This window comes from Mus caroli, unplaced genomic scaffold (genome assembly GCF_978045245.1).
Source record: "Mus caroli unplaced genomic scaffold, Mus_caroli_1 scaffold_7, whole genome shotgun sequence".
Lineage (NCBI taxonomy): Eukaryota > Metazoa > Chordata > Mammalia > Rodentia > Muridae > Mus > Mus caroli.
In genome coordinates, this window is record NW_028227262.1 from 76,374,765 (window position 1) to 76,399,856 (window position 25,092).

The window sequence follows — 25,092 nt, forward strand, 5'->3', positions numbered from 1 at the left end:
TCCTGTCCTGTTCTGACTGAGGACAGTTTAATTGGGAGTAGAAGCACATTTCTATAACTGCAGGTCCTGGGTTAAGGGTCCTAAGAGGGCGGGCTCTTAGGGTGAATAGATAACGGGCTGGGGTTGTCCACTATTGTCCTCCTCGGAGGTATCTCAGAAACCTTTCTTTGCAAAGTGTCCTCTGCACAGATCGCTTTATTTTGGTATTAATCAGCTCTAGTGCATCATAGACTCAGCTGTTTTCTTCTTGTAGGTGGAGGGGTTTCTGGAAAAGAAATCTCCCTTAGTTGAATGGGAAATCCATGAGCCTTGAACTAGGTGGTCTTCATTAGCTTTCAAAAGGGAAACAGACACAATCTAAGGTATTTTTATATTATGACCCAGGAGTCATTGAATCATTAAATGATTCTCTTCTGTTTCATTAAAAGAAAATATATGATTGTGATCTTTTTTTTAAAAAAGAACTATTATATTTTACATATATGAGTACACTGTCACTGTCTTCAGACAGTGACACCAGAAGAGTGCATCGGATCCCATTACAGGTGGGTGTGAGCCACCATATGGTTGCTAGGAATTGAACTCAGGACCTCTAGGAAGAGCAGTCAGTGCTCTTAACCACTGAGCCATCTCTCCAGCCCTCATTATGACCTTCTAGAATATGACTTGTGAGTTCTCTTCAGCCTGATACCAAATCTTGAGTTCTTAGGTTGAAGCTCTGGCAATGGGTACTAAGCTACAGAAAACTAGCTTCGCTTCTCTTCTCTCTCTCTCTCTCTCTCTCTCTCTCTCTCTCTCTCTTTTTAGAACTAGCTTTTCTTGTTCATGGTGTTGGGAGGCAGGAGGTAGAAGCAGAAAGGGCCATGGGTATAAAATAATCTAACTGGGATAATGAAGTGTCAACTCTAAATGACTACAAGTTGGCAGGTCAACTGAGGTGTTGTTCATCAGAGAATATATTTCCTAAAGGGTATCATTTCAATTCAAGACAAAAAGAAATTTTGTGGTACTTGTTTGTTTTGTTACTGTTTTTATTCAGGTTTTGGTTTTTAGAGACAGTCTCTCTGTGTAACCCTGCCTGTTCTGAAGTGCATTCTGTAGACCACGCAGGCCTTGAACTCACAAAGATCATTCTGCCTCTGCCTCCTGACTACTAGGATTAAAGATATGTGCCACCGCTCCCCACCCCGAAAATCTGTGGTTTTATAGGACGAGTTGAGTAGAGATAACCAACTAAGAGAATTATTGGAGGTAAAATACAGAACTACAAAAACGGGAGATACATTGAAGTCAGTGAGACCAGCTTCTCCAGCTGAATACCTCTGTGTGTAAGTTGGAGGGAAGTGGATTAGAGACATTGATTGACTTGCCTAAGGTTCCAAAGGGGAAGTGGAACAAGGATTCACTTGTTCTGACTTCTGGTCCAGTGCTCAGTTTGTTTTCTCTTCTATAAAGAGGGATGAGATAGTAATGCCAGCCTCTCTGAGGATGGTTGTGGGGTAAAATGCCAATGTGCGTACAGTTTTGTAAGTTAGAGAGCAGTGACTGCAGGAGTGAAAGGTGGCAGTGTTTTTATCATGGAAGACCAGAGTAGAAGTGGAGGTTGGAGCATGAGAGGTAAAATGTGGGATTTCAGGTCCCATAAGGACAGCCTTGTCATTCTCAGTACAGACTGGGAGGAAGGAGGGATTGATTATGCCTCAGAAGTTTTAAGACACACTTGGTGACACAGATCTGTAATCCCAGCAGCTGAGGGAGGTTGAGGCAGGAAGATTGAGACTTCCTGAGCTACTTGAAACCCTGTCTTAAAAAACTAATCAGAAAAAGGGTACAAAGAGATGGAGCAAGTTTTAGAAAGATGTGTGCGGTAGCATGAGATGAATAGATGGGTGCCTTTGATAAGGAAACTGGTTAAAAGGCTTTTTGCTAAAATGAGCTTGAAATAAAAAAAGGATCTGATTTATCAATGGCGGTAGGAACAGAAAGGGAAAAAGATGACAGGACGGAGTCTCATTGTAAAACAGCAAGGAATAGACAGGGTGCTGGAAGAAGAGCAGATTCTTCTAGCAAATTGGGAGCATAAGGATGAAAAAAACACACGCTCGGCTTTTGACATTTTTGAATTAAAGGTGGTGGTGGTATTCTATCAAATAGAAACCAGAGGCTGGGAAATATACTTGGGGGGGGGGGGGAGAAATATGGGCTGGTGGTAAGCATTTTACAGCCATCTGCATAGAAGCCTGGGCATTGAGCTACTCTTAGTAAGACAACACGGGGAAAAGAGAAGGGACAGCAGTCAAGGTAGATGCTACTCAACTCAAGGATCGAGGGGTTAGCTTGCTTGGAAGCTGATTTGTGTGGTAGCACTTGGGCAAGTATTGACTTTCTTACCCATTACACATAGGCTTCTGGGCAATGGAGATGGGAGGCAGGAAGGAGAGAAGCTAACACTCACCAGGTAGCTGTTAGATTCCGAGGAGTTCACGTGTGCTGATCATTTCGTCAGTCTTATGATATACCTAATTTTTTAATTACAATTTTATTTGTGGGTGTGTGTCTGTGCATGGTGGGCACAGCACATGTATGGAGTGCTTACCTGCACTTATTCAAAAGTAAATCAATAAAGCCAAAATAACTCAACAGAGTGTGTCATAGATTAGAAAGCTGAAGGTTTGTTTGTCCGAGGTCACTAATATAAGAAATGCTAAAAAAACTAAGCTAGAATTTTGCACCAAATTCTATCAGAAGCCAGAGTCGATGTTCACTTATACTTAAACATAGTGAACTTCTGTGTTTGGCCAGTGCATTTGGCTTTGTGAGCCATGGTGTGTGACTTATGGACTGCCCCACTCTGTTGGCTGTGTAATGAAAGCGGCCATTGATAGTATAGAAACAGATGATCGTGGCTGTGTATGAACAAATAAATCTTAGGGCACTGAAATTTGAATTTCATATAACTTGCAAGCACGTTAAGTACATTTATTTATTTTAGCCTGTCTTGTGGATTGAACCCAGATGTTGGAAATGCTAGGCAAGCCCTCTGTCACACCCTCAGCCATAAATAGTATTCTTTTCAAAGCTCCTCAGTCATGTAAAAATATAGATTCCATTGTTAGCTAATGGGCTCTGTGAAAACAGGTGGTAGGCCACAAGCTGAAGTTTGATGACCCTTGCTTTTTTATATGTATGAGTCATTAGGTCTCAGATCCATACAGTCAGCCAAGAGGTGCCTATTGACATAACAAAACTGACACTGGCCACTCCCAGCATCCCTCTAGTCCTCCTGGCTGGCCTGCCCTGTCCCCTACCTTACTCTTCTCTATCCTACAGGTTGAGCTGAGCTGCCCTTCCCCCAGCCTCTCTTCTCTATAACCTGCCATCTTGGCTGCACTGGCCTCTTTTGTCCTCTTGGCCACTGACCCAGGTTCCTCTCTCTTCCTCTCCCCTCCTGCCTCTCTCACACACAAGGCCCAGCCCAGGCGGAGGTCCTTCCTGTTTATTCTGGACTTGTTCAGATGCCTCTGCGTCTGGCTTGCTCTCCTTCATATACCTAAAATAAATGACTACCATTAGGGACAGCCCTGTCCTCCTTTTCTCTTTTTTTTCATTGATGAGTAGTTAGCATGATTATATTTACCTGTACCACACATATCCCTGGTGCCCATGAATGAAGCTCAGGAAAAGGTATATCACAGTCCTTGGAATTGGAATTAGGGTTGATTGTGAGCTACCATATATAGGTACTAGGATCCAAGCCTGGGTCCTAGTTTACCAGCTCTCCAGCTCTCAGCCACACTTTACTGAGACAGTCTTGTTTGGTAGCACAGACTAGCCTCAAACTAACCACCATGCCTGGCTATGTTCTTATTGTGAAAACGGACCAGGCTGTGTGGAGCTCTGGCCCTCTGAGATTGGGTAGGTAATACTGGGTAGCAGAATCATGAGCTCATGCTCAACGTAGAGGAGAAAAGAAATGAGAGTAAGTTTCATGGATGAGTTTCTGAAGGCACCCTATGGTAGCTGTCAGATTAACAGGTTAAAGAGCTGGGGGAGGCAAATAAGTTTGGTAATTGATTAGGCGTAAGATTATGGAAGGAGCTGAAAGTTGGGATTTCTAGCTTGATGTGTTAAGATGCACAAAAGCATGGTTTGAAGGTGGGAGCAGTAAACTGGAAAAAGGAACGACTGACTGGACAGCTCTGTAGTGGTAGAGCGCCTGCTGGGGCAGCAGAGCTTGTGGACTAAGGAGACAGTGAGACTGTATCATTAAGTTCTGGAGAATTCTCAACACTGAAGCGGGAGGACATGGAATAGAAGAGACTAGAATAGAACGGCTAGCCTGATATACATAGTAAGTTCTAGGATGGCCAGAACTCTTACACAGAGTCCCTGTCTCAAAGGACTGGGGGGTGGGGTGGGGTGACTAGAGAGCATGGTGCTGAGTAAGGAAGGTAGGTAGGTGGTTTTTGTCAACATGAGTCATTTGGGAAGAAGGAGTCTCAGTTGAGAAAGCGTCCCACCCATGTGACTGTAGGCAAACCTGTGGGCTCCTTTTCTTGATTGAGGGAGGGCCTGGCAGTTTTGGATGGTCCAAGGTTGGTCTGTTACTGTTGCCCTTCTTTGATTCATTGCCAAGGGGACTCTACAGAAGGCTATGCAGAACTATACAGGCCCTGCTTGGAGATCTAGCTATGGGAATTAGTTTATTCTAATCCTTTTCTCTAATAAAATCAAAAGAAAGATAGTAATGGACGTTTCGGTTCTGAAGGAAAACAAGCGCTGCAGCCTCCATGTGTTTCCTGTTTGCCACCCCTCCTTCCCGCTGTGGTCCGGAAGAGCTGAGTCACCACACGGTGGTGACTGAAGAAGGCCTACAGTGCAGAGCTTACGACTCAACTACCATGCTCTGGCAGGAGAGAGTAGAAGATCATTTACCAGTTCATAGATACACTGAGGTCAGGCTGCCACAGTGGGTAGAGCTTCCCTGCTTATGCTGAAGGTTTTCCTCACTTGTGAACAGTGGAGCTGTATATGAGACTTTAATGACTGCCTGGCTTTACATCCAGTTTGGCCACTGACTGACCTAGGGTACCCTAGTAAGTCTTACTTAGGTCTCTGGGTATCATTTAGCATAAAAGATAAAATCCTTAGCAGCCTTGGAGCATGGTTGTGTGTGTTGGTTAGTGTAGATAAAATATTTAGAGTAGTACCTGGCACATAGTTGGTCCTAACTATTTTAGCTCATAAGTGTCATTTCATCCTGGATACAACAAATAGCCTTGTAAATAATTGTTTTAAATTGACAAGATGTTTCCATGTACAGCACATTTTAAAATGTGTATTCACTTATGGAATGGCTCATAGAGCTAATTTATTTATTATATATTATAATACATATAATATATAATATTTTATTTATTAGGAGTATCTTCCTGTGCTGGAGGACAACTTTTGGGAATGGCTTCTTTCCAGTCGCTGGAAACTTAAGTCAGCAGGCTCACCCATCTTGCTGGCCCTTTCAGACAGTCTGGCTAAGTCTGGCTGATTTAGAGCGGTCTGGCCTTGGACCATATGTGTGAGTGGTGAGCTTCTGTGCGTCCCACCACACCTGGATACAGTTCCTTTCATAAGATATTGCTTCTGCTTGTGAGGGGTTTGCATTCTAGTGGTCGAGGAGTATAACAGCAGGATACCTTCTGATATGTGAGTTCAGGATTGTTCTGTGTGAAGACTGGGAGTTGAAAAGTGTAAAGTGATTTGCCTGAATAGAATAGAAGCAGAATTTACAGGTCAGTGAGTGTGAGACCACAGCTGGAAAATGCAGGAAAATAAGTTGTACTGAGGAAGAACAGTGGTGAGGTGCCCTAGTCTATACCATCCAGCTTGCCAAATCCATGGCCTTTCCATTGGGTTTGTGCATAGATTTGTCAGACCATCTCTGTAGACTTTGTCTTGCCTTCATTTTGTATGATGTGAAGACATGATAGATGTGTTTGGATAGTGATGTCGAGGAAATCTTCACTGGTTGAGTGGTTCACAGTGTTGACTCTGTAGATGGTCAACCTGGAGTGGAGAGAACGCTACTTGAAGAAGCTGTCACTTCTCTCTGTTGTGGGTTTTGTTGTTTGTGTTTCTGTTTTTGAGAAAAGGTCTCACTATAGAGCCGTGGCTGGCTCTGTAGAGGCACTCAGACCCTGCCTCTTGATTTCCGAGGCTTCAGATGTGTGCTGCTCTACATCCTTTGTATATTCTTTGCTGTATTACACACCTTGAGCACATCAGCATTTCCACTGTTTTGGTGGTGAGTGCTCTGCAGTTCTAGGATAGAGTAGATGCTGATGGATATGTGGGTCAGACTTGCAAGCCCAGATCTTTTGCTAAGACAAACCTGTGAATGCTGTGCATGGTGTGGGTGTCATTCCTCAGTTACCTTAATTTTGGAGACAGAATCTTTCACTGACCCTGGAACTCACCAATTTGGCTGGTGCTTCTTCTTTGTGGTGGCCTGTGCTGCTGTTATTTGTTTGGGGATCAGGGCGTTCTCCATTGCTCCACTGCTTCCCAAGTGCTGGGCTTGCAAGAGGGAGGTGCGGCTTCTTAGCGGTTGGTCTCTTGCTGGTTGTACACATTTGGGGTGTAGTTTATGTATTCTTTCATCCTCCATGTTCCTTTTAAATGATACAGTCCACAGGTTTATTTTTAGAAAGGATATTTTATAGATGCTGAATATTTTACGAAACTTCTTCTATCGCACCAAGAGGACCATTATGTCTGGTTGCCTAAGTTGGCCCTAGTGGCACGCTGTCTCTCATCTCGTAGTCACTGATGTGAATCTCTTGGAGCCATTCTTTCATAGTGCTTAGAGATGTTGGGTTTCTTACCACTAATAAATTTTCTGGAAGTTTTCTATAAATAGATCTTATTCTAATGTTTTAAAAAGAAATAACCAGAAACCTTACTAAAGAAAAATGAAATACTGTTTAATAATGTCTTCCTGGGCTAGAGAGATGGCTCAGCTGTTAAGAACACTTCTTGCCCTTCTAGAGGACCTGAGGTCAATTCCCAGCATGCATGTCAGGCTGCTTGTGTCTGTAACTGCAGCTCCAGGGATCCAGAGAGAGCCCTCTTGCTTCTGCAGGCACCCAAACACGAAGACAGAGAAATAAAAACAAAAACAAATGCCTTTCATAATATTAATTCTCAGTCCTGGGGTAGTCAGTAATAGAAAGAATACTTTAGAAACATTCAAGAGGCCCTGAGTTTGATCCCCCAAACAGCCCAAGGTATAATGGCTCTGGAGCAATTAAGCATTTTATTAGCAGTCATGAACCATACAGTGTTGCTGCCAGCATTGTCTCCTAGTGACCAACTCAAGGCCATCACATTCCAAACGTTGCATTGCTGGTGATGTGTGTTTTAAAGCCTAAAGAAATATTTAGTATGTACATGTAAAATGGAGCTGGTACTTACGTTCAAAAGAAGTACAAAGTTAGTTCTTTTGTTTTTTGTTTTTTCCCCGTTGGTCCATTTGGAAGCCAGGTGATAGGTAGGAAGCTCAACAGCGTCATCCATTACATTGCAGACTGACTACCTGGCAGCCACTTCTCAACTTCTAGGCAGAAGCATTGTAACAGCCATGCTTTGATGGCACCTCTTAGGAACCACTATCACCCACTGCTCAAGCACTGCTCAAGCGAGGGTAGTAAGATAGGAGGCACAGTGACTTTCATAAATGAACATTTTATAAGAGCTAAAAAAATCATGTTTTGCTACTATTTTATGAATTAAAATTCTAAGAGGCTCCTTAATTTTTTAATTTTAGTTTTGTTACCTTTTAAAATGTATACATGTAGGTCAGAGGACATGTGGTAGTTGGGTCTCTCCTATGTAGATTCCCTGAATTAAACTAAATCATTACTCATTGAGCCATTTCAACAGCTCGTGTGTGCACACGTGAATGTGAGTGTGTCATGGTACATGAGTAAAGGTCAGAAGAGAGTTTTCTGGGAGTCCATTCTCTGTTTGTATCATGTGGATCTAGAAATCAAATCCAGGTCTTCAGAACTGACAAGTCTCTTTACCTGCTGAGCCACCTTGCCAGTTCTGGGGTTTGTTGTTTGGTCAGGTTTTTGAGACAGGCTGTAGCTAAAGCAGGTTCCTAAGACTGGCCTAAATTCTTGATCTTTCTGTTCCCACCTCCTGAGCACTGAAATTAAAGGCATGGACCATCATGCTCTGCCTGCATTTAGGATTTCTTCATGTTTGAGAGGGTTTTTAGTTTGTTTTTTAATTAAGACAGAAAAGGCAAGAAAGCAATTGAGGGGATGGCTTGCAGAAGGCGTATATGTAAGAGATGGAAAGGTAGAAGATACAAGAAGGGTCTGGAGTATGGGAAGTGAATTACAAGGTATGAGACCCTTACGCTGCAAGCAGAAGTACGAGGGACCTTATCTGAGACATGTCGAACTGTGTGGTCTGTTCCCTATAATCACAAGGGATTATATTAGTTTACCGGATTATTTGTCCTTGATCTGTAGCATAAAATACAGCATAAGAAATTTTATAGTACTTATAAAATAAGCACATAATAGAAATAAAAGTCATAGGACAAATATATATTTCCGTATAGTTTGAATCTCTTCAACTCTATTCCAGTTTAAAGAAGTTGTGGTTGAGCTTGCAGACATGCACTGCTGATCTGGTTTAGATGTGAGTGCTGGAAAACACAGAGGCCTCGTGCTCATATGCATTACTTTATCCACGTTACTCCTAGTCAGTAAACAGTTACCATTCACAAAGCTGTTTCCATTCTAGTATCTGTAGCTCTGTGATTCTCTTTGATTTTTCTTCTTCTTTTTATTTATTTTTTTTTTTTATTTTTAAGAGATGGGGTCTGACTATGTAGCCCAGCTAGCCTGTCTCTAATTCAAGATCCTCCTGCCTCAGTACCCTGTTTTTTGCACTCTGTAAAGCAGAATAACTTTTTTTTCAATCAAAGCACATTTATTTTAAGTAGATGGAGATACTTACCTACTTTACCATAGTTTACTATGTAACTACTAATGTAGACAAAAAGATTTAAGTTAGTGATGTAAGTTAACTATACAATCAGCAGGTATTAAAATATGTTTTTAAAATCAATGAGGCGATTCATCCCCTCAATTGCTTTCTTGCCTTTTCTGTCTTAATTAAAAAACAAACTAAAAACCCTCTCAAACATGAAGAAATCCTAAAGGCAGGCAGAGCATGATGGTCCATGCCTGTAATTTCAGTGCTCAGGAGGTGGGAACAGAAAGATCAAGAATTTAATTGATTTTAAAATCAATCAATCAATAAATTCAAAACACGTTAAAGACTGCTCACTTGTAGATCTCAACCAGAACGTAAAAAAAACCCCAAAACTTTATAATATACATTGATTTGAGGGGGCAGGGCCTTGGTTAATATCTTCACACATGGCATTTTATTTAGAGACAGGGTCTCGCTATATAGCCTTGGCTATGATAGAACTTACTAGGTGGACCAGGCTGGATTTGAACTCCTAGAGATCCTCCTGCCTCTGCTCGTGCATATCTATCTGTAACCTCAGTCTAAGGGTTATTGGGGTCAGTAGCCAGACAAACCCTGTGGCCTTGCTAACCTAACCATAACAGTTCAAACTTTTGATAGTGAGAGAGACTATCTCAAAAAATAAGGTGGTAGACCTTTAATTCCAACACCTAGGAGGACAGAGATAGGCAGATGTCTTTGACTTTGAGGCTAGCCTGGACTACATAATAAGTTCTGTGATAACTAGGGCTTTTATAGCAGTCTAAAGTTTGATTTCCAGCAGCCACGTGGTAATTTGCAGCCATTCATAACTCCAGTTCCCTGGAGATCTGATGCCCTTTTCTGACTTGCTTGGACACCAGGCACACATCACACGGTGCACATTTATACATCCAGGCAAGTCACATTCAAACAAAACAAATCTGGAAGAGGAAAAGGTCACTGAAAATAGAAATAAAACTAAAAGTTAAAGTATTTAAGCCTAAGGGGCTGGGGAGATGGCTGTGGTTGAGAGTGCTTACTGCTCTTGCAGAGGCCGACTTCAGTTCCCAGTGCTCACAGCCAGGCTTGGAGCTGCCCAGAACACCAGTTTGATTGTGGGGAGGGAGCTAATACCCTCTGGCATCCTTGGGCATCAGCACCCAGCTGGTGTACATTTTGCCTACTTCTATTTTTTTATATAAACACAAAACATTATTTCTAGTTTTGGTGAGCATTTGTTTTTTCAGATAATTCCACTGTGACGGTTAACTTCAGGTATCAACTTGAATGGATTAGGATACACGCAGGAAACTGGTGAAACATTTTTCATGTGACAATTAAGTCTCTCTATATCATCCATGTGTGAGTGTGCTGGCCTATACACACATGTGGAGGCTCCCCACCCCATCCATCCATCTACCACCACCCACCCTAACCCACCCATTCACCCATCCATCTATTTTGGAGGCAGGGCTGTATAGGTCTCCCTGTGAAGCCTAAGTTGGCCTGGAACTCACAGAGACCTACCTGCCTGTGCTGCCTCTCACATGGGAATCACAGGCCTCTCCCTAACTGGAACCTTGTTTCTTAAAAACAGAAGTGGAATAGACCAAATAACTAATGACAAAATGTAGCAAGAGAAAACTGAAGAGTTCAGGACTTCCTCACACAGTCTAGTAACATTTCCCAGAAATGAGTAGAGAGACAGTTGCATCGGTCAGGCTGTGGTTGCATTTTCATTGAGGCTGGTCTTCCAGGTTGACGTTGTTCACCTTCCTGCTAGTGCCCTTTCCTCAACAGCAAAAAAAAAAATATACAGGGTAGGAAGAATAGTAGAAAAGGAATCCATGCCGGGTTGTGGTGGTGCATGCACTGAGAGGCAGAGGCGGGCGTTCTCTTGAGTTCCAGAACAGCCAGGGCTACACAGAGAAGCCTCTCTCAAAAACCAGGAACGAATGCTCCCTTGTTTTAAACAGACAACTGACTCACCTTACAGATTTATATACCTAAAGAGAACTCTAAAACATGGTCAGTAACAAGCAGGGTTCCGCTGAGCTTTTCCATCTTTAGACTTCTTGGACATTATAAATGAGAGGTAACTGTCAGAGGTCATCTCTGCTAGAAACCAAAGAGGAGGGGTCTGTCACAGGACCCTTACCAAGGTGGTGACTGGGCAAGTGAAACAATATGGCAAATTTGTAACCACAAGAAGGCTAAAAAGTCAGCATATGGGGCATGCTGCTATGTGGCTTTAGCCTATGAGAGGTAGAGAAGGTACATTCCCCAGAGTGTGGGTAGGCAAGGGTGTTGAGAGGCGCATAGACCGTCGCTATATGTTCCACTTTTCTGTTCAGGCCTGGACTGTCTTCAACTCCATCTTTTTTTTTTTTTAAGATTTATTTATTATATGTAAGTACACTGTAGCTGTCTTCAGACACTCCAGAAGAGGGCGCCAGATCTCGTTATGGATGGTTGTGAACCACCATGTGGTTGCTGGGATTTGAACTCTGGATCTTCGGAAGAGCAGTCGGGTGCTCTTACCCACTGAGCCATCTCACCAGCCCCAACTCCATCTTTTTATAGACGAAAACAAATTTCAGAAGACTGTAGAGCTATTTCTCTTATTATCAAGGAAGTATTTGAATAGCATTCTCTCTTCAGTAAGACTTGGTTCTTATTTGTGTTTGGCTTTCATGGATGACTTTAGTTTGCCTGTGTTATGTAGAAAGGCCTTGCCTACCAAGATAAATGCTCTCATATATTTGAGAATTTTTATCTTCTTACTTTAAAAAACATTTCTCATTGTGAAAATATATGAGTAGCCAACCTTTTGAGTGTAGCATTTATGCTTATATATGAGAAATATGTCTTGCATCAGAAGGAATGTCTAGAGGGTGTATATATATATGTGTGTGTGTGTGTGTGTGTGTGTGTGTACACACACACACACACACACTTTAAAAAGAATAAGCTGGGTGTGGCAGTGGACATCTAAGTTCAAGGAGAGACTGGTCTACATAGTGAGTTCCAGGCCAGACTTGGTCTCCAAAAACAAATTAATGCCAATGATAATAAAAATAAAAGGCTCAGGGGATAAAGCAAATATCCTTAGATCTAAGTATTTCCATTAAAGGGCTTCTCATGAACATCTTCCTAGCCATGAGCTTCAATACTTTGTCTAGCATCTCTGTAGCTCCCTGTTTAGGTAATACAGTTAAGCCCACCCCACTTCCGAAGAGAAAGAGGACAGTTGCATTGTTAGATGCCTCTGGGAGAAGGAAGCCACAGCAGTTTGCCCTCAGCCTCCCTGGGAGCTCCTTATTCTTTGAAGTCCTTGCACAAGACCTTGGAAACTCAGGCCCCACCACTGAGGGAGAAGGATTGGGGTGGACTGGAGCTTGGCTGGACTTCATTGGCTGGATTTGTAGGCTGTAGTCCGGAGGTGGCTGTTCACTGTGGCCCACTTCCAGCTCCCAGGTCAAAGCAGGACACTTCCTTGGGGCAAACAGAGTCCTTTCTCTCTTAGAGGGCAGCATGGGGACTTCATCAGAGAACAGGGGAAACCAGTCAAGTCTAGATAAGAAATTAGACCTGTAGGCACCATTCTGTATTCAGGTTAAAGAGAAAATATGCATTATATGTACATATACATACTGTGTATAATCACTTTTAAAGTTCTGAATTAATTGTAATCATATGTAGTTATAAAAATAAATAGTGCACAAGGATCTCAGTAACTGAGCAATAGCGCAGTATTAAAACTGAAGGACATCTGCCTGTGGTGGCTCACACCTTTAATCCCAGGAGGCAGAGTTTAAGGCCAGCCTGGCCTACAGAGTGAGTTACAGGACAGCTAGGACTACATAGAAACACCCTGTCCCCCAAAAGCAAAACAAGAACTGTGGTACATATATCACAGTGGTACAATGAGAATGCACAACATTCCATGGCTGTGAGGAGGATGTCTTTCAGAAACACCCACCGGCCTTCCTCTCTCACTGTGCCCCTGGTCACTTTTTTTTTGTTTTATTTATTTATTTATTCATTCATTCATTCTTTATAAGTACTTTGTAGCTGTCTTCAGATACACCAGAAGAGGGCGTCAGATCTCATTACAGGTGGTTGTGAGCCACCATGTAGTTGCTGGGATTTGAACTCAGGACCTCTGGAAGAACAGTCAGTGCTTTTAACCGCTGAGCCATCTCTCCAGTTCCTGCACACTCTTTTTATATGATTATCTTGTACATATGAAATTGACATGAACATTAACAATTTCAGACCCCCCTGTTTTTAGAGATAATAAATATATTAGGTTTCCTAGGGACCTCTGGTTAGAACCTTTTCATCAAGAATTGCTCTATAACTTTGTTTTATGTTGAAATATAAGTAATTAAAATTACAGTCTAAATAATGGTGATCTTGATGGATTGTCATCTGACTCACCAGCATGAGTCAGCAGCACTGTAGCTCATTCCTGAGCAAGGCTTTTTACATAGATGCTTTTTTTTTTTTTTTTAATATGCTTGTTCCTTTCTTTTAGGAACACTGAACAACACTTCAACTCTGCTTGCTCATGAGGGCTAAGTTAGCAGAATCACCAATACAAAGCACAAATGATTTTTTAAAAGGAAATCATGGCATTTGTTATAGGTGAAAAAGTTCTCTGGTTTGCAGTGTGAATGGCAAAACAAGAAGGCAGAACATCACTTTGTGTGAATCGAGCCAGACCATGGCAAACTGTTAAGCTACTCCAGGTGTCTGTCATTGACTATGAAAGTGTTACCAGTCTAGTCTAGGATGCTCACTGTCGTGAACTGAGGTAGTTAATAAAATGGTTATAGGGGCTGAAGAGATGGCTCGGCGGCTAAGAGCACTGACTGCTCTTCCAGAGGTCCTGAGTTCAATTCCCAGCAACCACATGGTGGCTCACAACCATCTGTAATGAGATCTGATGCCCACTTCTGGTGTGTCTGAAGACAGCTATATATAAATAAATAAATTTAAAAAAAAATAAAATGGGTTATAGAGGAGATGTTTAGGGTTCTGATATTGTCTGTTACTGCATCTAGACCATTATTACACTGGATATGTTTACCTTGTGAACATGAAGCTGCATTTTTGATTTGTGTCTGTTTCTGTTTGTTGCACTTCCGTAAACAGTATGATAAGGCCACGGCCTTGGGATCTGGGTGATGAACATCATCACTCTAGGTCAGACTTTGCTTTTTGTCTTCTGCTTGGTTTCTGGGAATGAAGGTATGGCCTCGTGTGTTCTAGACAAAGTGCTGTGCCGCTGAGCTCCATCCTCCAGCCCTCTGAGCTTGCATCTGCTCCCATGTGGAACTGTCACCTGCTACTTCATTACCTCTCTGGTAATTTTCACTGCTGCCCCTTTGGATGAGATCTAATAGTCTCTACCTTCTGCACCATTGCTCAACTCAATTCACTGGAGCTGCAGTTAAAGGAAGCAGTGAGCTGCCTAAAATGGGGACGGGAAACTGAACTCGGGTCCTCTAGAAGAACAGCCAGCAGTCTTGACCACTGAGCCATCTCTCCAGCTTTAGAGGGCACTTTTCATCTGACAGTTCATGTTCTCTCTTCTGGAAAGGTTTCTTGAATTACTCCTTTATTTTCTCTGATTCTGCTGTTGGAAGTTCTGGGCTAGATCAGTTTTCTCCTTTGGGGTTTCATTCATTCATTCATTCATTCTCTCTCCCCTTCTGCCTCTCCCCCCTCCCTCCTCTGTCCTTCCCTCCCCTTCCCTTCCCCTTTTGACTCCCATATTCTTCCCCTCATCTTGTCCTTTTCCTTTGACCTTCCCAGTGACTTAATCCCTGTTTGACTCTAGTTGCATACCTTATTCTTTTGTCAATGATGCTTTGAGCTGGATTGGTCAGAAAGTCTCTGTTTTCTGTTCTTTAGTGATGAAGCGCTCTCGAATAGAAGTAGAAGATAATTGTGGGGAACTGCAGCTCGGGAAGCTCCTGCCCACACCTCTTTCATTGGTTTCCCAGGTTGGGGCAGCGCCTCATGGCTGCCAGTGCAGGTGTTTTGTTGGTTTTCATTTGAGTTGGATTTTCTGTTCCAGGACTAGGATTCAGCTTTTTCCATTTTTTAAAATTCTATTGTCTACTTTCAAATTTTGTGACATTTCATTCTCTTTACCCTTGTGAAAATCTTTTTTCCCAACTTTATTACAAAATGTTAAGCATTTTTGAAAGAAATAAGATAGGTTCTTGAGATCGTTTTATACCTTATTTTAAACAAAATTGATTCATATTCTCAGATACCATTGTCAGTACTTCAGGGTCTGAGGCAGTAGTCAGAGGACCGTGAGTCCTTAGATGTGTCCAGTGCCAGACACTGAGGGACTGAATTTAACTTTAAGGGTACATTTAAGTAATTGACCCTGGGCCTAATGAAGGAAGAATTGGAGTCTTCGTTACATCTCCTGTGAGGAAGGCTTTTTCATGTTTCATTTTCTCTGGTTGACTTGCTTTTGTGGGTGTGGATGCTCACCCAGTATTGTTGAAGGTTTTGGAACTTGCTTATGTAGACTTGCCCAGACTGATTGGGATCTTGTGAGGCTGTCACCACCACACCTGACTCTCCCATTGCATTTTGACATGCTCCCTTCGTGGTTTGTAGATCACTCACTGTAGAACTGGGAGTCTTTTTTTTTTTTGGTTTTTCGAGACAGGGTTTCTCTGTATAGCCCTGGCTGTCCTGGAGCTCACTTTGTAGACCAGGCTGGCCTCGAACTCAGAAATCCGCCTGCCTCTGCCTCCCGAGTGCTGGGATTAAAGGCGTGCGCCACCACGCCCGGCCCGGAACTGGGAGTCTTGAGTTGATGTTCTTGCTGTTCCTCGGTCCCTGGGATGATCCTTCAGGAGCAAGCTCTGCTGTCTGAATGCTGAGAGCTTCAGGGCTTGCCTAGTGTCCTCATTGCTAGCTCTCAACTAGGCCAACCTAGCTACCAATGCGTTTACACTGCTATTAATTATACGTAGGACAGTGCAGGTTCCTCAGCCCTCCTAGTGCTGTGACCCTTTACTACAGTTCCTCGTGTTGTAGTGATCCCTAGCCATAAAATTGTTTCATTGCTGCTTCATAGCTGTGATTGTGCTGCTGTCATGAATTGTAATGTAAAGACTGTGTTTTCCAGTGGTCTTAGGTGACCCCTTTGAAAGGGGTTGAGACCCACAGATGAAAACCAACAGACATTGTGGGAAAGGGAATGTGGGCAAGGGCCTTACCTCTGCTACTAAAGAGATACTCATCTCTTCCTTTCTCTCCCTCCCTCTCTGGGCCTCCTGTTGACAAACAAAGATGATGAGAAAGCAGCTGTCTGAGGAATCTGGAGAACTGAGCTGGCAGATCCCAGCCAGGGTTTCCTAACTTTGATATCCTGAGCATTTGGAGTCATAATCATTGTCGCGCCTGCCCCCCAACCTCCGGGGGGGGGGGGGGAGTAACAATATCTGCTAGTGGCTTTTATACCCATCCCATTGTTACAACTGTGAACACCCTTACTGTGTCAGATGCAGGGCACTAGGACAGCCCTAAGAGAAGAGAATGCTGATGTGCCTGTGCCCACCTTTCAGTTTGGAGAGATTCTCTTCCTGACCCCGTGTGCTGCAGTTTCAGATGTGTGCTATCACCCCCTGCTTAGTTTCTTTTTAATTGGTGTAGAAAGTGGAAATGAGCAGAGCGCTCACTGTCTGTGCATCAGTCACTCCTACTTCTGTCTAGAGGTTTGCATCTGCCCTCCGTTCCTTCATTTGAACTCAGTAAAGAAACTGGAGTCAACACTAAAATGCTGAAGGCAGGGTTTGAGAAGATTGATAGATTTCAGATGACTTAGCCTAGAAGGAAAGACAATGGTTGACAGTGTGCATGGTGCATTTTACAATAACTTGGTGTGTGTGTAGAAAACATGGAAGAATTGGCATCAAATTCGAGTGTTTTGTAGAGAGCAAGTATTGGGAGACTGCTTTGTACAGAATCATGACAGAGAGAGAGACTACATCAAGTAAAATGTCTCCAAAGCAGACCAGGAAAAAATATTCTTGTAGTAGAAGGAACTTGACCAAGAACTGGTCTCAAATGCATATGCAGATTTTTTTTAAGCTCAAGTAGCATTAAAAGCAGTATGTGAACAGTGTGTTTTCTGTGGCCTGCTTGTATTAAGTACATCAAGGACTTCTGCTTTTCTCTTTCCCTCATTGCTTTCATTTTTAAAACAAACACACAGTTTAAAAGTTTTGACAGTAGGTCAAGGCAGTCCAGTGAGAGAGGGGATCAAGGATCCAGATTGTGTTTTACTTTAGGTCGTTTTGCTGGCAAAGGCATGTGAGCAGCCTCAGCTGTGGGCAGCTGCTGGCCTGTGCTCAAGCAGTCTGCACACCCTAGGTTTCCTAGCGCGCCTAGCTCAGTGTGTGGAGGAGCTACTCAGTGACCTGGAGACGTGACTGGTTTCTACAAGAGTTAAACAAGTATGAGCTCAGAATCCAGTTCTGGGGACTCGAAACAAAACAACACACAACCACAGTTTGAATGAATAAATTTGCCAGGTCAACTGTTTTACCTGTTTATGCCTCATTATAAACCAGTCTTCCTGTCAGTAAAAGTCATCTTTTGCTCTAACATAGACTTAGTTGCCTGGTTCCACCTGCACCACTTTAATCCCAGCACATGGGAGGCAGAGGCAGAAGGATCTCTTGAGTTTGAGGCCAGCCTGGGCTACAGAGTGAGACCTTGTCTAGAAGAAACAACAACCGATGGAACAAAAGACAAACAAAGGCTTAAAAATTCCTCCAGGCTGATTCCTCATGGCAGTGTGCCACCCCAGTGTTGATGAGACAGTTTAACCATAGGAGCGAGTACAGTACTGAACATACAGCTGACTGCACGTTGTGCTCTTGTGTTGTTTGTGGTGTAGGGGGTTGAACCTTGGGCCTTCTGCATGCCACGCATGTGCTCTTCCAATCACTCAAGTTAGCCCCTTTGCTGCTGGTGTTGGATTCTTACCTGGCATGATTTAGTATGTTTTCCACATATGTATATAACCATACACAATGATGTATGTTTTAAATTTTACATGGGGTGGAAGCTGGAGAGATGGCTCAGTTTTGGTAAAATGCCTGTCTGCCTTGCAAGTACAGGGACCTGAGTTTGACTCACTAGCACGTGTAAAAGATAATCCCGGGGCTTGGGTCAAGGTGAGGGAAAGCAGAGACTCTGGGTCTCTCATGCACTCTGGACTCATTCAAGGACTTTTGTCTTTTTTAAAGAGGGGGAGGGGGCTGGCTGGAGAGATGACTCAGTGGTTAAGAGCACTGACTGCTCTTCCAGAGGTCCTGAGTTCAAATCCAGCAACCACATGGTGACTTACAACCATCTGTAATGGGATCAGATGCCTTCTTGTGTGTCTGAACACAGCTACACTGTACTCATAAATAAAATAAATAAATATATATTTTTAAAAGATTGGTCATTGAGGTAGGCCTCTGGTCTACCTCTGGATTACAGTTAATTAAGTTGAATGAATCTCAGAAGAGACCTTGAACTTTGGACTTTTAACATTGTTGCAACTGCTATAGACCATGAGGACTTTGAAAGTTGGACTAAATGCGTTTTGCATTATGCTATGTTTAAGTATGGCCTTTTTTTTTTCTTCCCGATCCCCCCCCCCCCCCCCATGAACAGTGTTTTAATCCCAGCTGAGGCTGAGGTAGGACTTACCTGGGTTTGTACATAAAATGTTTGTACATAATGTACTTTTAATCATGGTCACCTTTCCTACTGCCCTCCCTGCCCCCATCTCTTCCTTTTCCAGTGCTCTCATAAAGGTTGTTTCTCAAGAAGTGGAAGTGGAGAGACCTGACTTGAAAGTTGTCCTCTAACCTCCATTGTGTGCTGTGGCAAAGATCCAACATAGACACAGACACACATACACATAAAATAACACCCTTGAAAAGCCAACTGTGTGCATAGTTTCCCAATTCCTGCAGCTCCCTGACACGTACACATAAGTAAATTAATATTTTAAAAAAGAGAACCCCCTTGTCTTTAATCCCAGCACTTGGGAGGCAAAAGCAGGCAGATTTCTGAGTTCGAGGCCAGCCAGGGCTACACAGAGAAACCCTGTTCTCAAAAAATCAAAGTGGATCTCCCCACTTGAGGGAGAGAGAATCCCTGAGATATTTTCTCCTTTTGCAAGACCGTTTTTATTTCCTTTGTAATTCCTTAACTAGAAATAGGGCAAGCTTTTTTTCTGCTCCTGACTCTCTCTGTGTGTGAAACATAAAATTTGTCTTAGATTCCTTAAGCAGAATCACCCTAACTTCTGCTAATTACAACGTTACTGTAATTTGTTTTCCTGTTCATCTTAGGCCCTCTTCAGATGACTGCATTGTTTTTCTTTTTCTTTTAGAAATTTACTCTGAGTGTCTGTGTGTCTGTTGAGTCTTGTGCTACAGCACATATTGGAGGTCAGAGGACAACTTTGAGAAGTCAGTTCCCTCCACCATGGCTTCCAGAGAACACACTCAGGTTGTCAGGCATGAAAGGCAAGCACCTGCTGAGGCCATCCCCCTGTTCAAGATTGCACTAATTTTCCAGTTGTCTATAAACACAGAGATCCTCTGGGAAGAATAGCCTTTACCGTTGTGGTGTACTTTCAGTAGCGTTGTTCTCAGTGAGTTTATTGTATGGCATAATACACTTCTTAAAGGAAAAGTCACACTTGGAACATACATAGGCCTTGTAGAGATAATACTGATTAACAACCCGAAAGTTTCCACTTTAAATAGCTGTAGACAGAGCTCTGTGATTCCAGCATGTGGTAGGCAAAGGCCAGCCAGGGTTACATAATGAGAATCTGTCTCAAAAAACAAAGGAACTGCCGGAGAGATGAGGGCTTAGCAGTTAAGAACTCTTGCTGCTGCTCTTCCTAAGGATGTAGGTTTGATTCCCAGTACCCATGTCAGGTGGTTTACAGTCTATTGTCACTCTATTACTATAACTCAAGGGGTTCTGATATTTGGGACAGTGGATGTGTGGATGCCCATAATTTAAAAATAATAAAAACTTTGAAAGCCACAATAGCTGTAAGAAAAAAAAATACAAAAAAAAAACATCTTTTTTAAAAAAGATTTATTTAGGGCTGGTGAGATGGCTCATTGGGTAAGAGCACCTGACTGCTCTTTTGAAGGTCCAGAGTTCAAATCCCAGCAACCACATGGTGGCTCACAACCATCCTTAAGGAGATCTGACTCCCTCTTCTGGAGTGTCTGAAGACAGCTACAGTGTATTTACGTATAATAAATAAATAAATAAATAAATCTTAAAAAAAAAAAGAGTAGCAACTGTTCTAAAAAAAAAAAGATTTATTTATTTATTTATTTATTAAATGTATATGAGCATCCTGTTGCTGACACACCAGAAGAGGGCATCAGATCCAGTTACACATGGTTGTGAGCCACCATGTGCTTGCTGGGATTTGAACTCATGACCTCTGGAAGAGCAGTCAGTACTCTTAACTACTGAGGCATCTCTCCAGCTCCATCTTTTTATGTTTTTAATATTTGTGTGGGGGTGTGTATACAGCTGCCCTCAGAGGCCAGAGCAGCACTGTTAACCACTGAGCCATTTTTGTGTTTGTGTGTGTGTGTCTGTGTCTGTGTCTGTCTGCCTGCCCTGCCTGCATATCTGTCTGTGTGGTACTCCAGTGTCTTAGGGTTTTGTTGCTGTAAAGAGACACCATGGTAATGACCATGATAATTCTTACAAAGGAGAACATTTAGTTGGGTCTGGCTTACAGTTTCAGAGGTTTAATCCATTATCATGGCTAGAAGCCCGCCATGCAGGCAGACATGGGCTGGAAAAGGAGCTGAGAGTTCTACATCTTGATCTACAGGCAACAGAAAGAGATTGTGTGCAACACTAGGCATGCATAGCTTGAGCATAGAAGACATCAAAGCTCTCACCCCCACAGTGACACACTTCTCCAACAAAGGCACCCCCTAATAGTGCCATTCACGGTGGGCCAAGCATTCAAACATGTGAGTCTGTGGAACCATACCTATTCAAACCACTGTACCCCAGTACCCTGAATCTGTTACGTGGTGTATATATTAGTCAACAGGACACAATATGTGACAGAAGCAGTGTAAGGGAAGTGCGGCAGTTTGGATGAGAATGGCCCCAGCAGGCTCGTGTTTGCATGCTTGGACCCCTGTTGGTGAAGTGCCTGGATTAGGAGATATATGTACCTTCTTAGATATATGTACCTTTGTATCACAAAGCCCTTGTCAGGCCCAGAGACTCTTTTCCTACCTGCCTGTAGGTCTTCCTGGGGATCAGATGTAAAGCTCTCAGCTATTCTCAGCTACCACAGGTGCCTCCATACTCGCCATAGACTAAGCCTCTGAGACTATAAGCAAGCCCCCAATTAAATGCTTTTATTTATGGCCATTGCCTTGGATTCAAGTGGTAGTGTCACAAGCCTTTAATCCCTCCTGGGATTGAGTGTGCACTTGCTGATAGGATCTGAACTCAGGTCCTTCAGGTGCTAGCTCCGAAGCCCCTAACTTTTTTTTTTTTTTTTTTTTTTTTTGGTTTTTCGAGACAGGGTTTCTCTGTGTAGCCCTGGCTGTCCTGGAACTCACTCTGTAGACCAGGCTGGCCTGGAACTCAGAAATCCGCCTGCCTCTGCCTTCCGAGTGCTGGGATTAAAGGCGTGCGCCACCACGCCGGGTCCTAACCTTTTTTAAAATTGTATTTAAAATGTCTTTGAATACATTTTTACTAATTTGCTTCCTAAAAGGCTACCTGTCTTTGATTAGATTTATTCATAAGCTTGGTTTTTTTTTTTTAATGGCCTGCCTTTTATTGTGGCACTAAGTATATTACATTGTTGTCCTGATCATTATCCATCTTTAGAGTTTTCTCATCATCCCAAACTGGAACTCTACCCAGTAGACAGACACTCCCTATCTTCCCCCCTCCCCTACCCCCTTTCCCTAGCCCTTGATAACAGCTGTCTTCTTTCTCTCTGAATTTGACTAATGTAGGTAGAATCATAAATTGCTTTTTAAAAAACTGAATGCCTTTCTATTTTGGAGTGAAAAAATACCATTAATATATTATTAAGGTTCTATTTTCTCTTTTTTGTTTGTTTGTTTTTGTTTTTCAAGATTTATTTATTCATTATATTTAAGTACACTGTAGCTGTCTTCAGACACTCCAGACGAGAGCATCAGATCTTCTTACGGATGATTGTGAGCCACCATGGTTGCTAGGATTTGAACTCCGGATCTTTGGAAGAGCAGTCAGTGCTCTTAACTATTGAGCCATCTCTTCAACCCTGTTTGTTTGTTTTAAGGCAAGGTTTCTCTATGAAGTCCTGGCTGCTCTGGAGTTGTAGACCAGGCTGGCCCCACAGAGATCCACCTGCCTTTGCCTTCCAAGTGCTGGCACTAAAGTGTGCAGCATCACTCACTGTCTAGCTGACCTGTTCTGTTCTTTCTTATCTAACACACTGGCCCAGTTAAGTTCAGCTATATGTGCTTTCTGCATAAAAAAAAAGTATATCACATGCAAATAAGGGCATTTTCTATTGTTAATCCTGCGCTTTGACTTTTCAATTAAAATTTTTTAAAAATTTGAACTCTAAACATTTGATTTAGTATAGATCTCCCATCTGCCTCTTGAAGTACCCCTATTCCCTGTATCCCACCCCTCATCCCCCACCTCTCTTTAGGCAAGGTCTCCCTTTGTGGCGCTGGCTGTCCTGGAATTCACTATGTAGAGTAGGCTGACCTACACAGTGCCCCCTCATTTATTCTTTGTTTAAACATAACTAAGAATTGTTGTGCCAGGCGTGGTGGCACACGCCTTTAATCCCAGCACTCAGGAGGCGGCGGCATTCGGATTTCTGAGTTCGAGGACAGCCTGGTCTACAAAGTGAGTTCCAGGACAGCCAGGGCTATACAGAGAAACCCTATCTTGAAAAATCAAAAAAAACAAAAACAAACAAAAAAAGACTTGTTGTGCACCTTTAATCCCTGCGCTCTAGAAGCATAGGCAAGTGGATCTCAGTGAGTTCAAGGTCAGCCAAAGTCTAGCTGCACAGTCAGACCCTGTCCCACTCTTTGTTATTTAGGAGTTCAGAAAAATTGTTGCACACTTGTAAACATGTAATCCCAGCACCTTAGAGGTTGAAGCAGGAGGATCATGAATTCAAGGTCATTTTGGGCTTCGTAGTGAGACATTATATAAAACAAAAACTGAAGAAGAGTTGGTGTGTAAGTGTTTGCTGCTTGTTTCTGATATGAGCTTACAGCCTGGTTGTGGTGTTTCTTTGTGGGTATTATAGCTTAAACGTATGTAGTTCTTAGGATTTTATACCTGCCACATAATTGGTGGCATTTTGAGCCATATGGACTGTGAACCTATAGCAAAAAGCATGTAAGTACACCTTTTCTCAGATCACAAGGCTCTTTTTAACAAGGGCTTTTACATTTCTTGAAATATTTGGAGACACCTTACCCCAGTAGCATCTTATCATCTGGTTGGCCTAAAGCCCCTTAATTTTGCCCCTCCCGCCACCCGTCCCGAGGTCCTCCTCATTAGGATTGACCTTTCTGAGTAAGGAGTTTTCCACACTGCTCCGATTGCTATGGTTTTTACTGTGTTGTTGCTGGTCGTTTTTGAAAGGCGGTCTGGGCCAAATGAGCCCTGAAACCTGTCCACACTGACCCTTCCCAGCGCTGATTGAAGGTGCTTCTTCTTGTTTTATAGGTGTCAGCTGTGATGCATGTTTAAAAGGAAATTTTCGAGGTCGCAGATATAAGTGTTTAATTTGCTACGATTACGATCTTTGTGCATCTTGTTATGAGAGCGGGGCAACGACAACAAGGCATACAACTGACCACCCGATGCAGTGCATATTAACAAGGGTAGACTTTGGTAAGTTCACAATGCAAAGTTCATTATTACCATTTAAGGGACTTCTGTGGGTATGAAAAGCAAAAACAAAACATCCTGAAACTATCCCATAAGCACCTCCAAGGGTTCAGATTCATTCAAACTAAAATCATCTTCCCTGCGTCCTTCTGTCTCTTGATTACAGTTTTCTTAAGCCCTTGGAAAACTCCACAAGTGGTCCAGGATGATGAAGTAGAGTGCGACTGAAATAAGCAGTGAAATCAGGCTGGGCTGTTGCTAATAGCCCCCAGTAAGAAAAGCTGTCTGCTTCAGGCCTCAATTATCTAACTAGCCAACACACTTACTATTGTCTTTGATTATAGCCTTCCTGATGGGCATGAAGCACTGGCTCAAGTGGGTTTGACTTGCAGGTCTGATAGATAATGACCCAAGCATTTCTTCTTAATGCTTATTAGCTATTTGTATTTTTTTAAATAAAATGTTCAGACCCTTTTCCCATTAAAAAAAATTACATGTAATGCCTTTATTACTGAATTATAGCCAATCTTTATATATTAGATACATGTTCCTTAACAGATAGATGATTTGCAAAAATGTACCCCCAATCTGTAGTCTTCTCACTTTCTGGGCGCTGTACTTTGAAGTACTGAAGTTTTGTTTTAAAATGCCTGCTTTGTTCTTTTTAATTACTTTGTGTTCAGATGTCATCCTAACGCACGCAGCCCAAGCTAAGTCACTGGGAAATGTGTCCTCTGAGGCTCCAGTGGTGTCTGATTTAGATCTTTCATGCAGTTAAAATCCTTTCTTGGTTGTTTTCATTTTTGAGCCAGGGTCTCACTCACTGTGTAGCTAGATTGGCTTCAACTTACAGAGATCCCCCTGCCTCTAGCTCCTGAGGGCTAGGATTAGAATTTGGTTTTTCACTTGGAGCTGAGGTAGAAGGTGCCCAGTTGTTCTGGGTCATTGAACTATTATTTATTAATTAGCTTTCTTCTTGCTTAAAATAAGTTGACCATAAACAAAGGCTTCTGTAGGACTGAGTCTAAAATTGATATGTGTGGCTGCTCATGACAGTCCAGTGCTGCTTTCACTTCCAAAGCTTTATAGAAA

The 25,092-nt window shown here is 42.6% G+C and overlaps 1 protein-coding gene across 2 annotated transcripts in view; it reads left to right on the forward strand.

The window, feature by feature from the left end:
• The window catches only part of Kcmf1 (potassium channel modulatory factor 1), a 58,803-nt gene that overhangs the window by 13,470 nt on the left and 20,241 nt on the right, over positions 1-25,092 (forward strand). For both annotated transcript variants that reach the window (XM_021165140.3, XM_021165142.3), the window contains exon 2: positions 23,836-24,003. In XM_021165140.3, the coding sequence (XP_021020799.1) occupies positions 23,836-24,003 (168 nt within the window). The remainder of the gene's footprint in view (positions 1-23,835; positions 24,004-25,092) is intronic.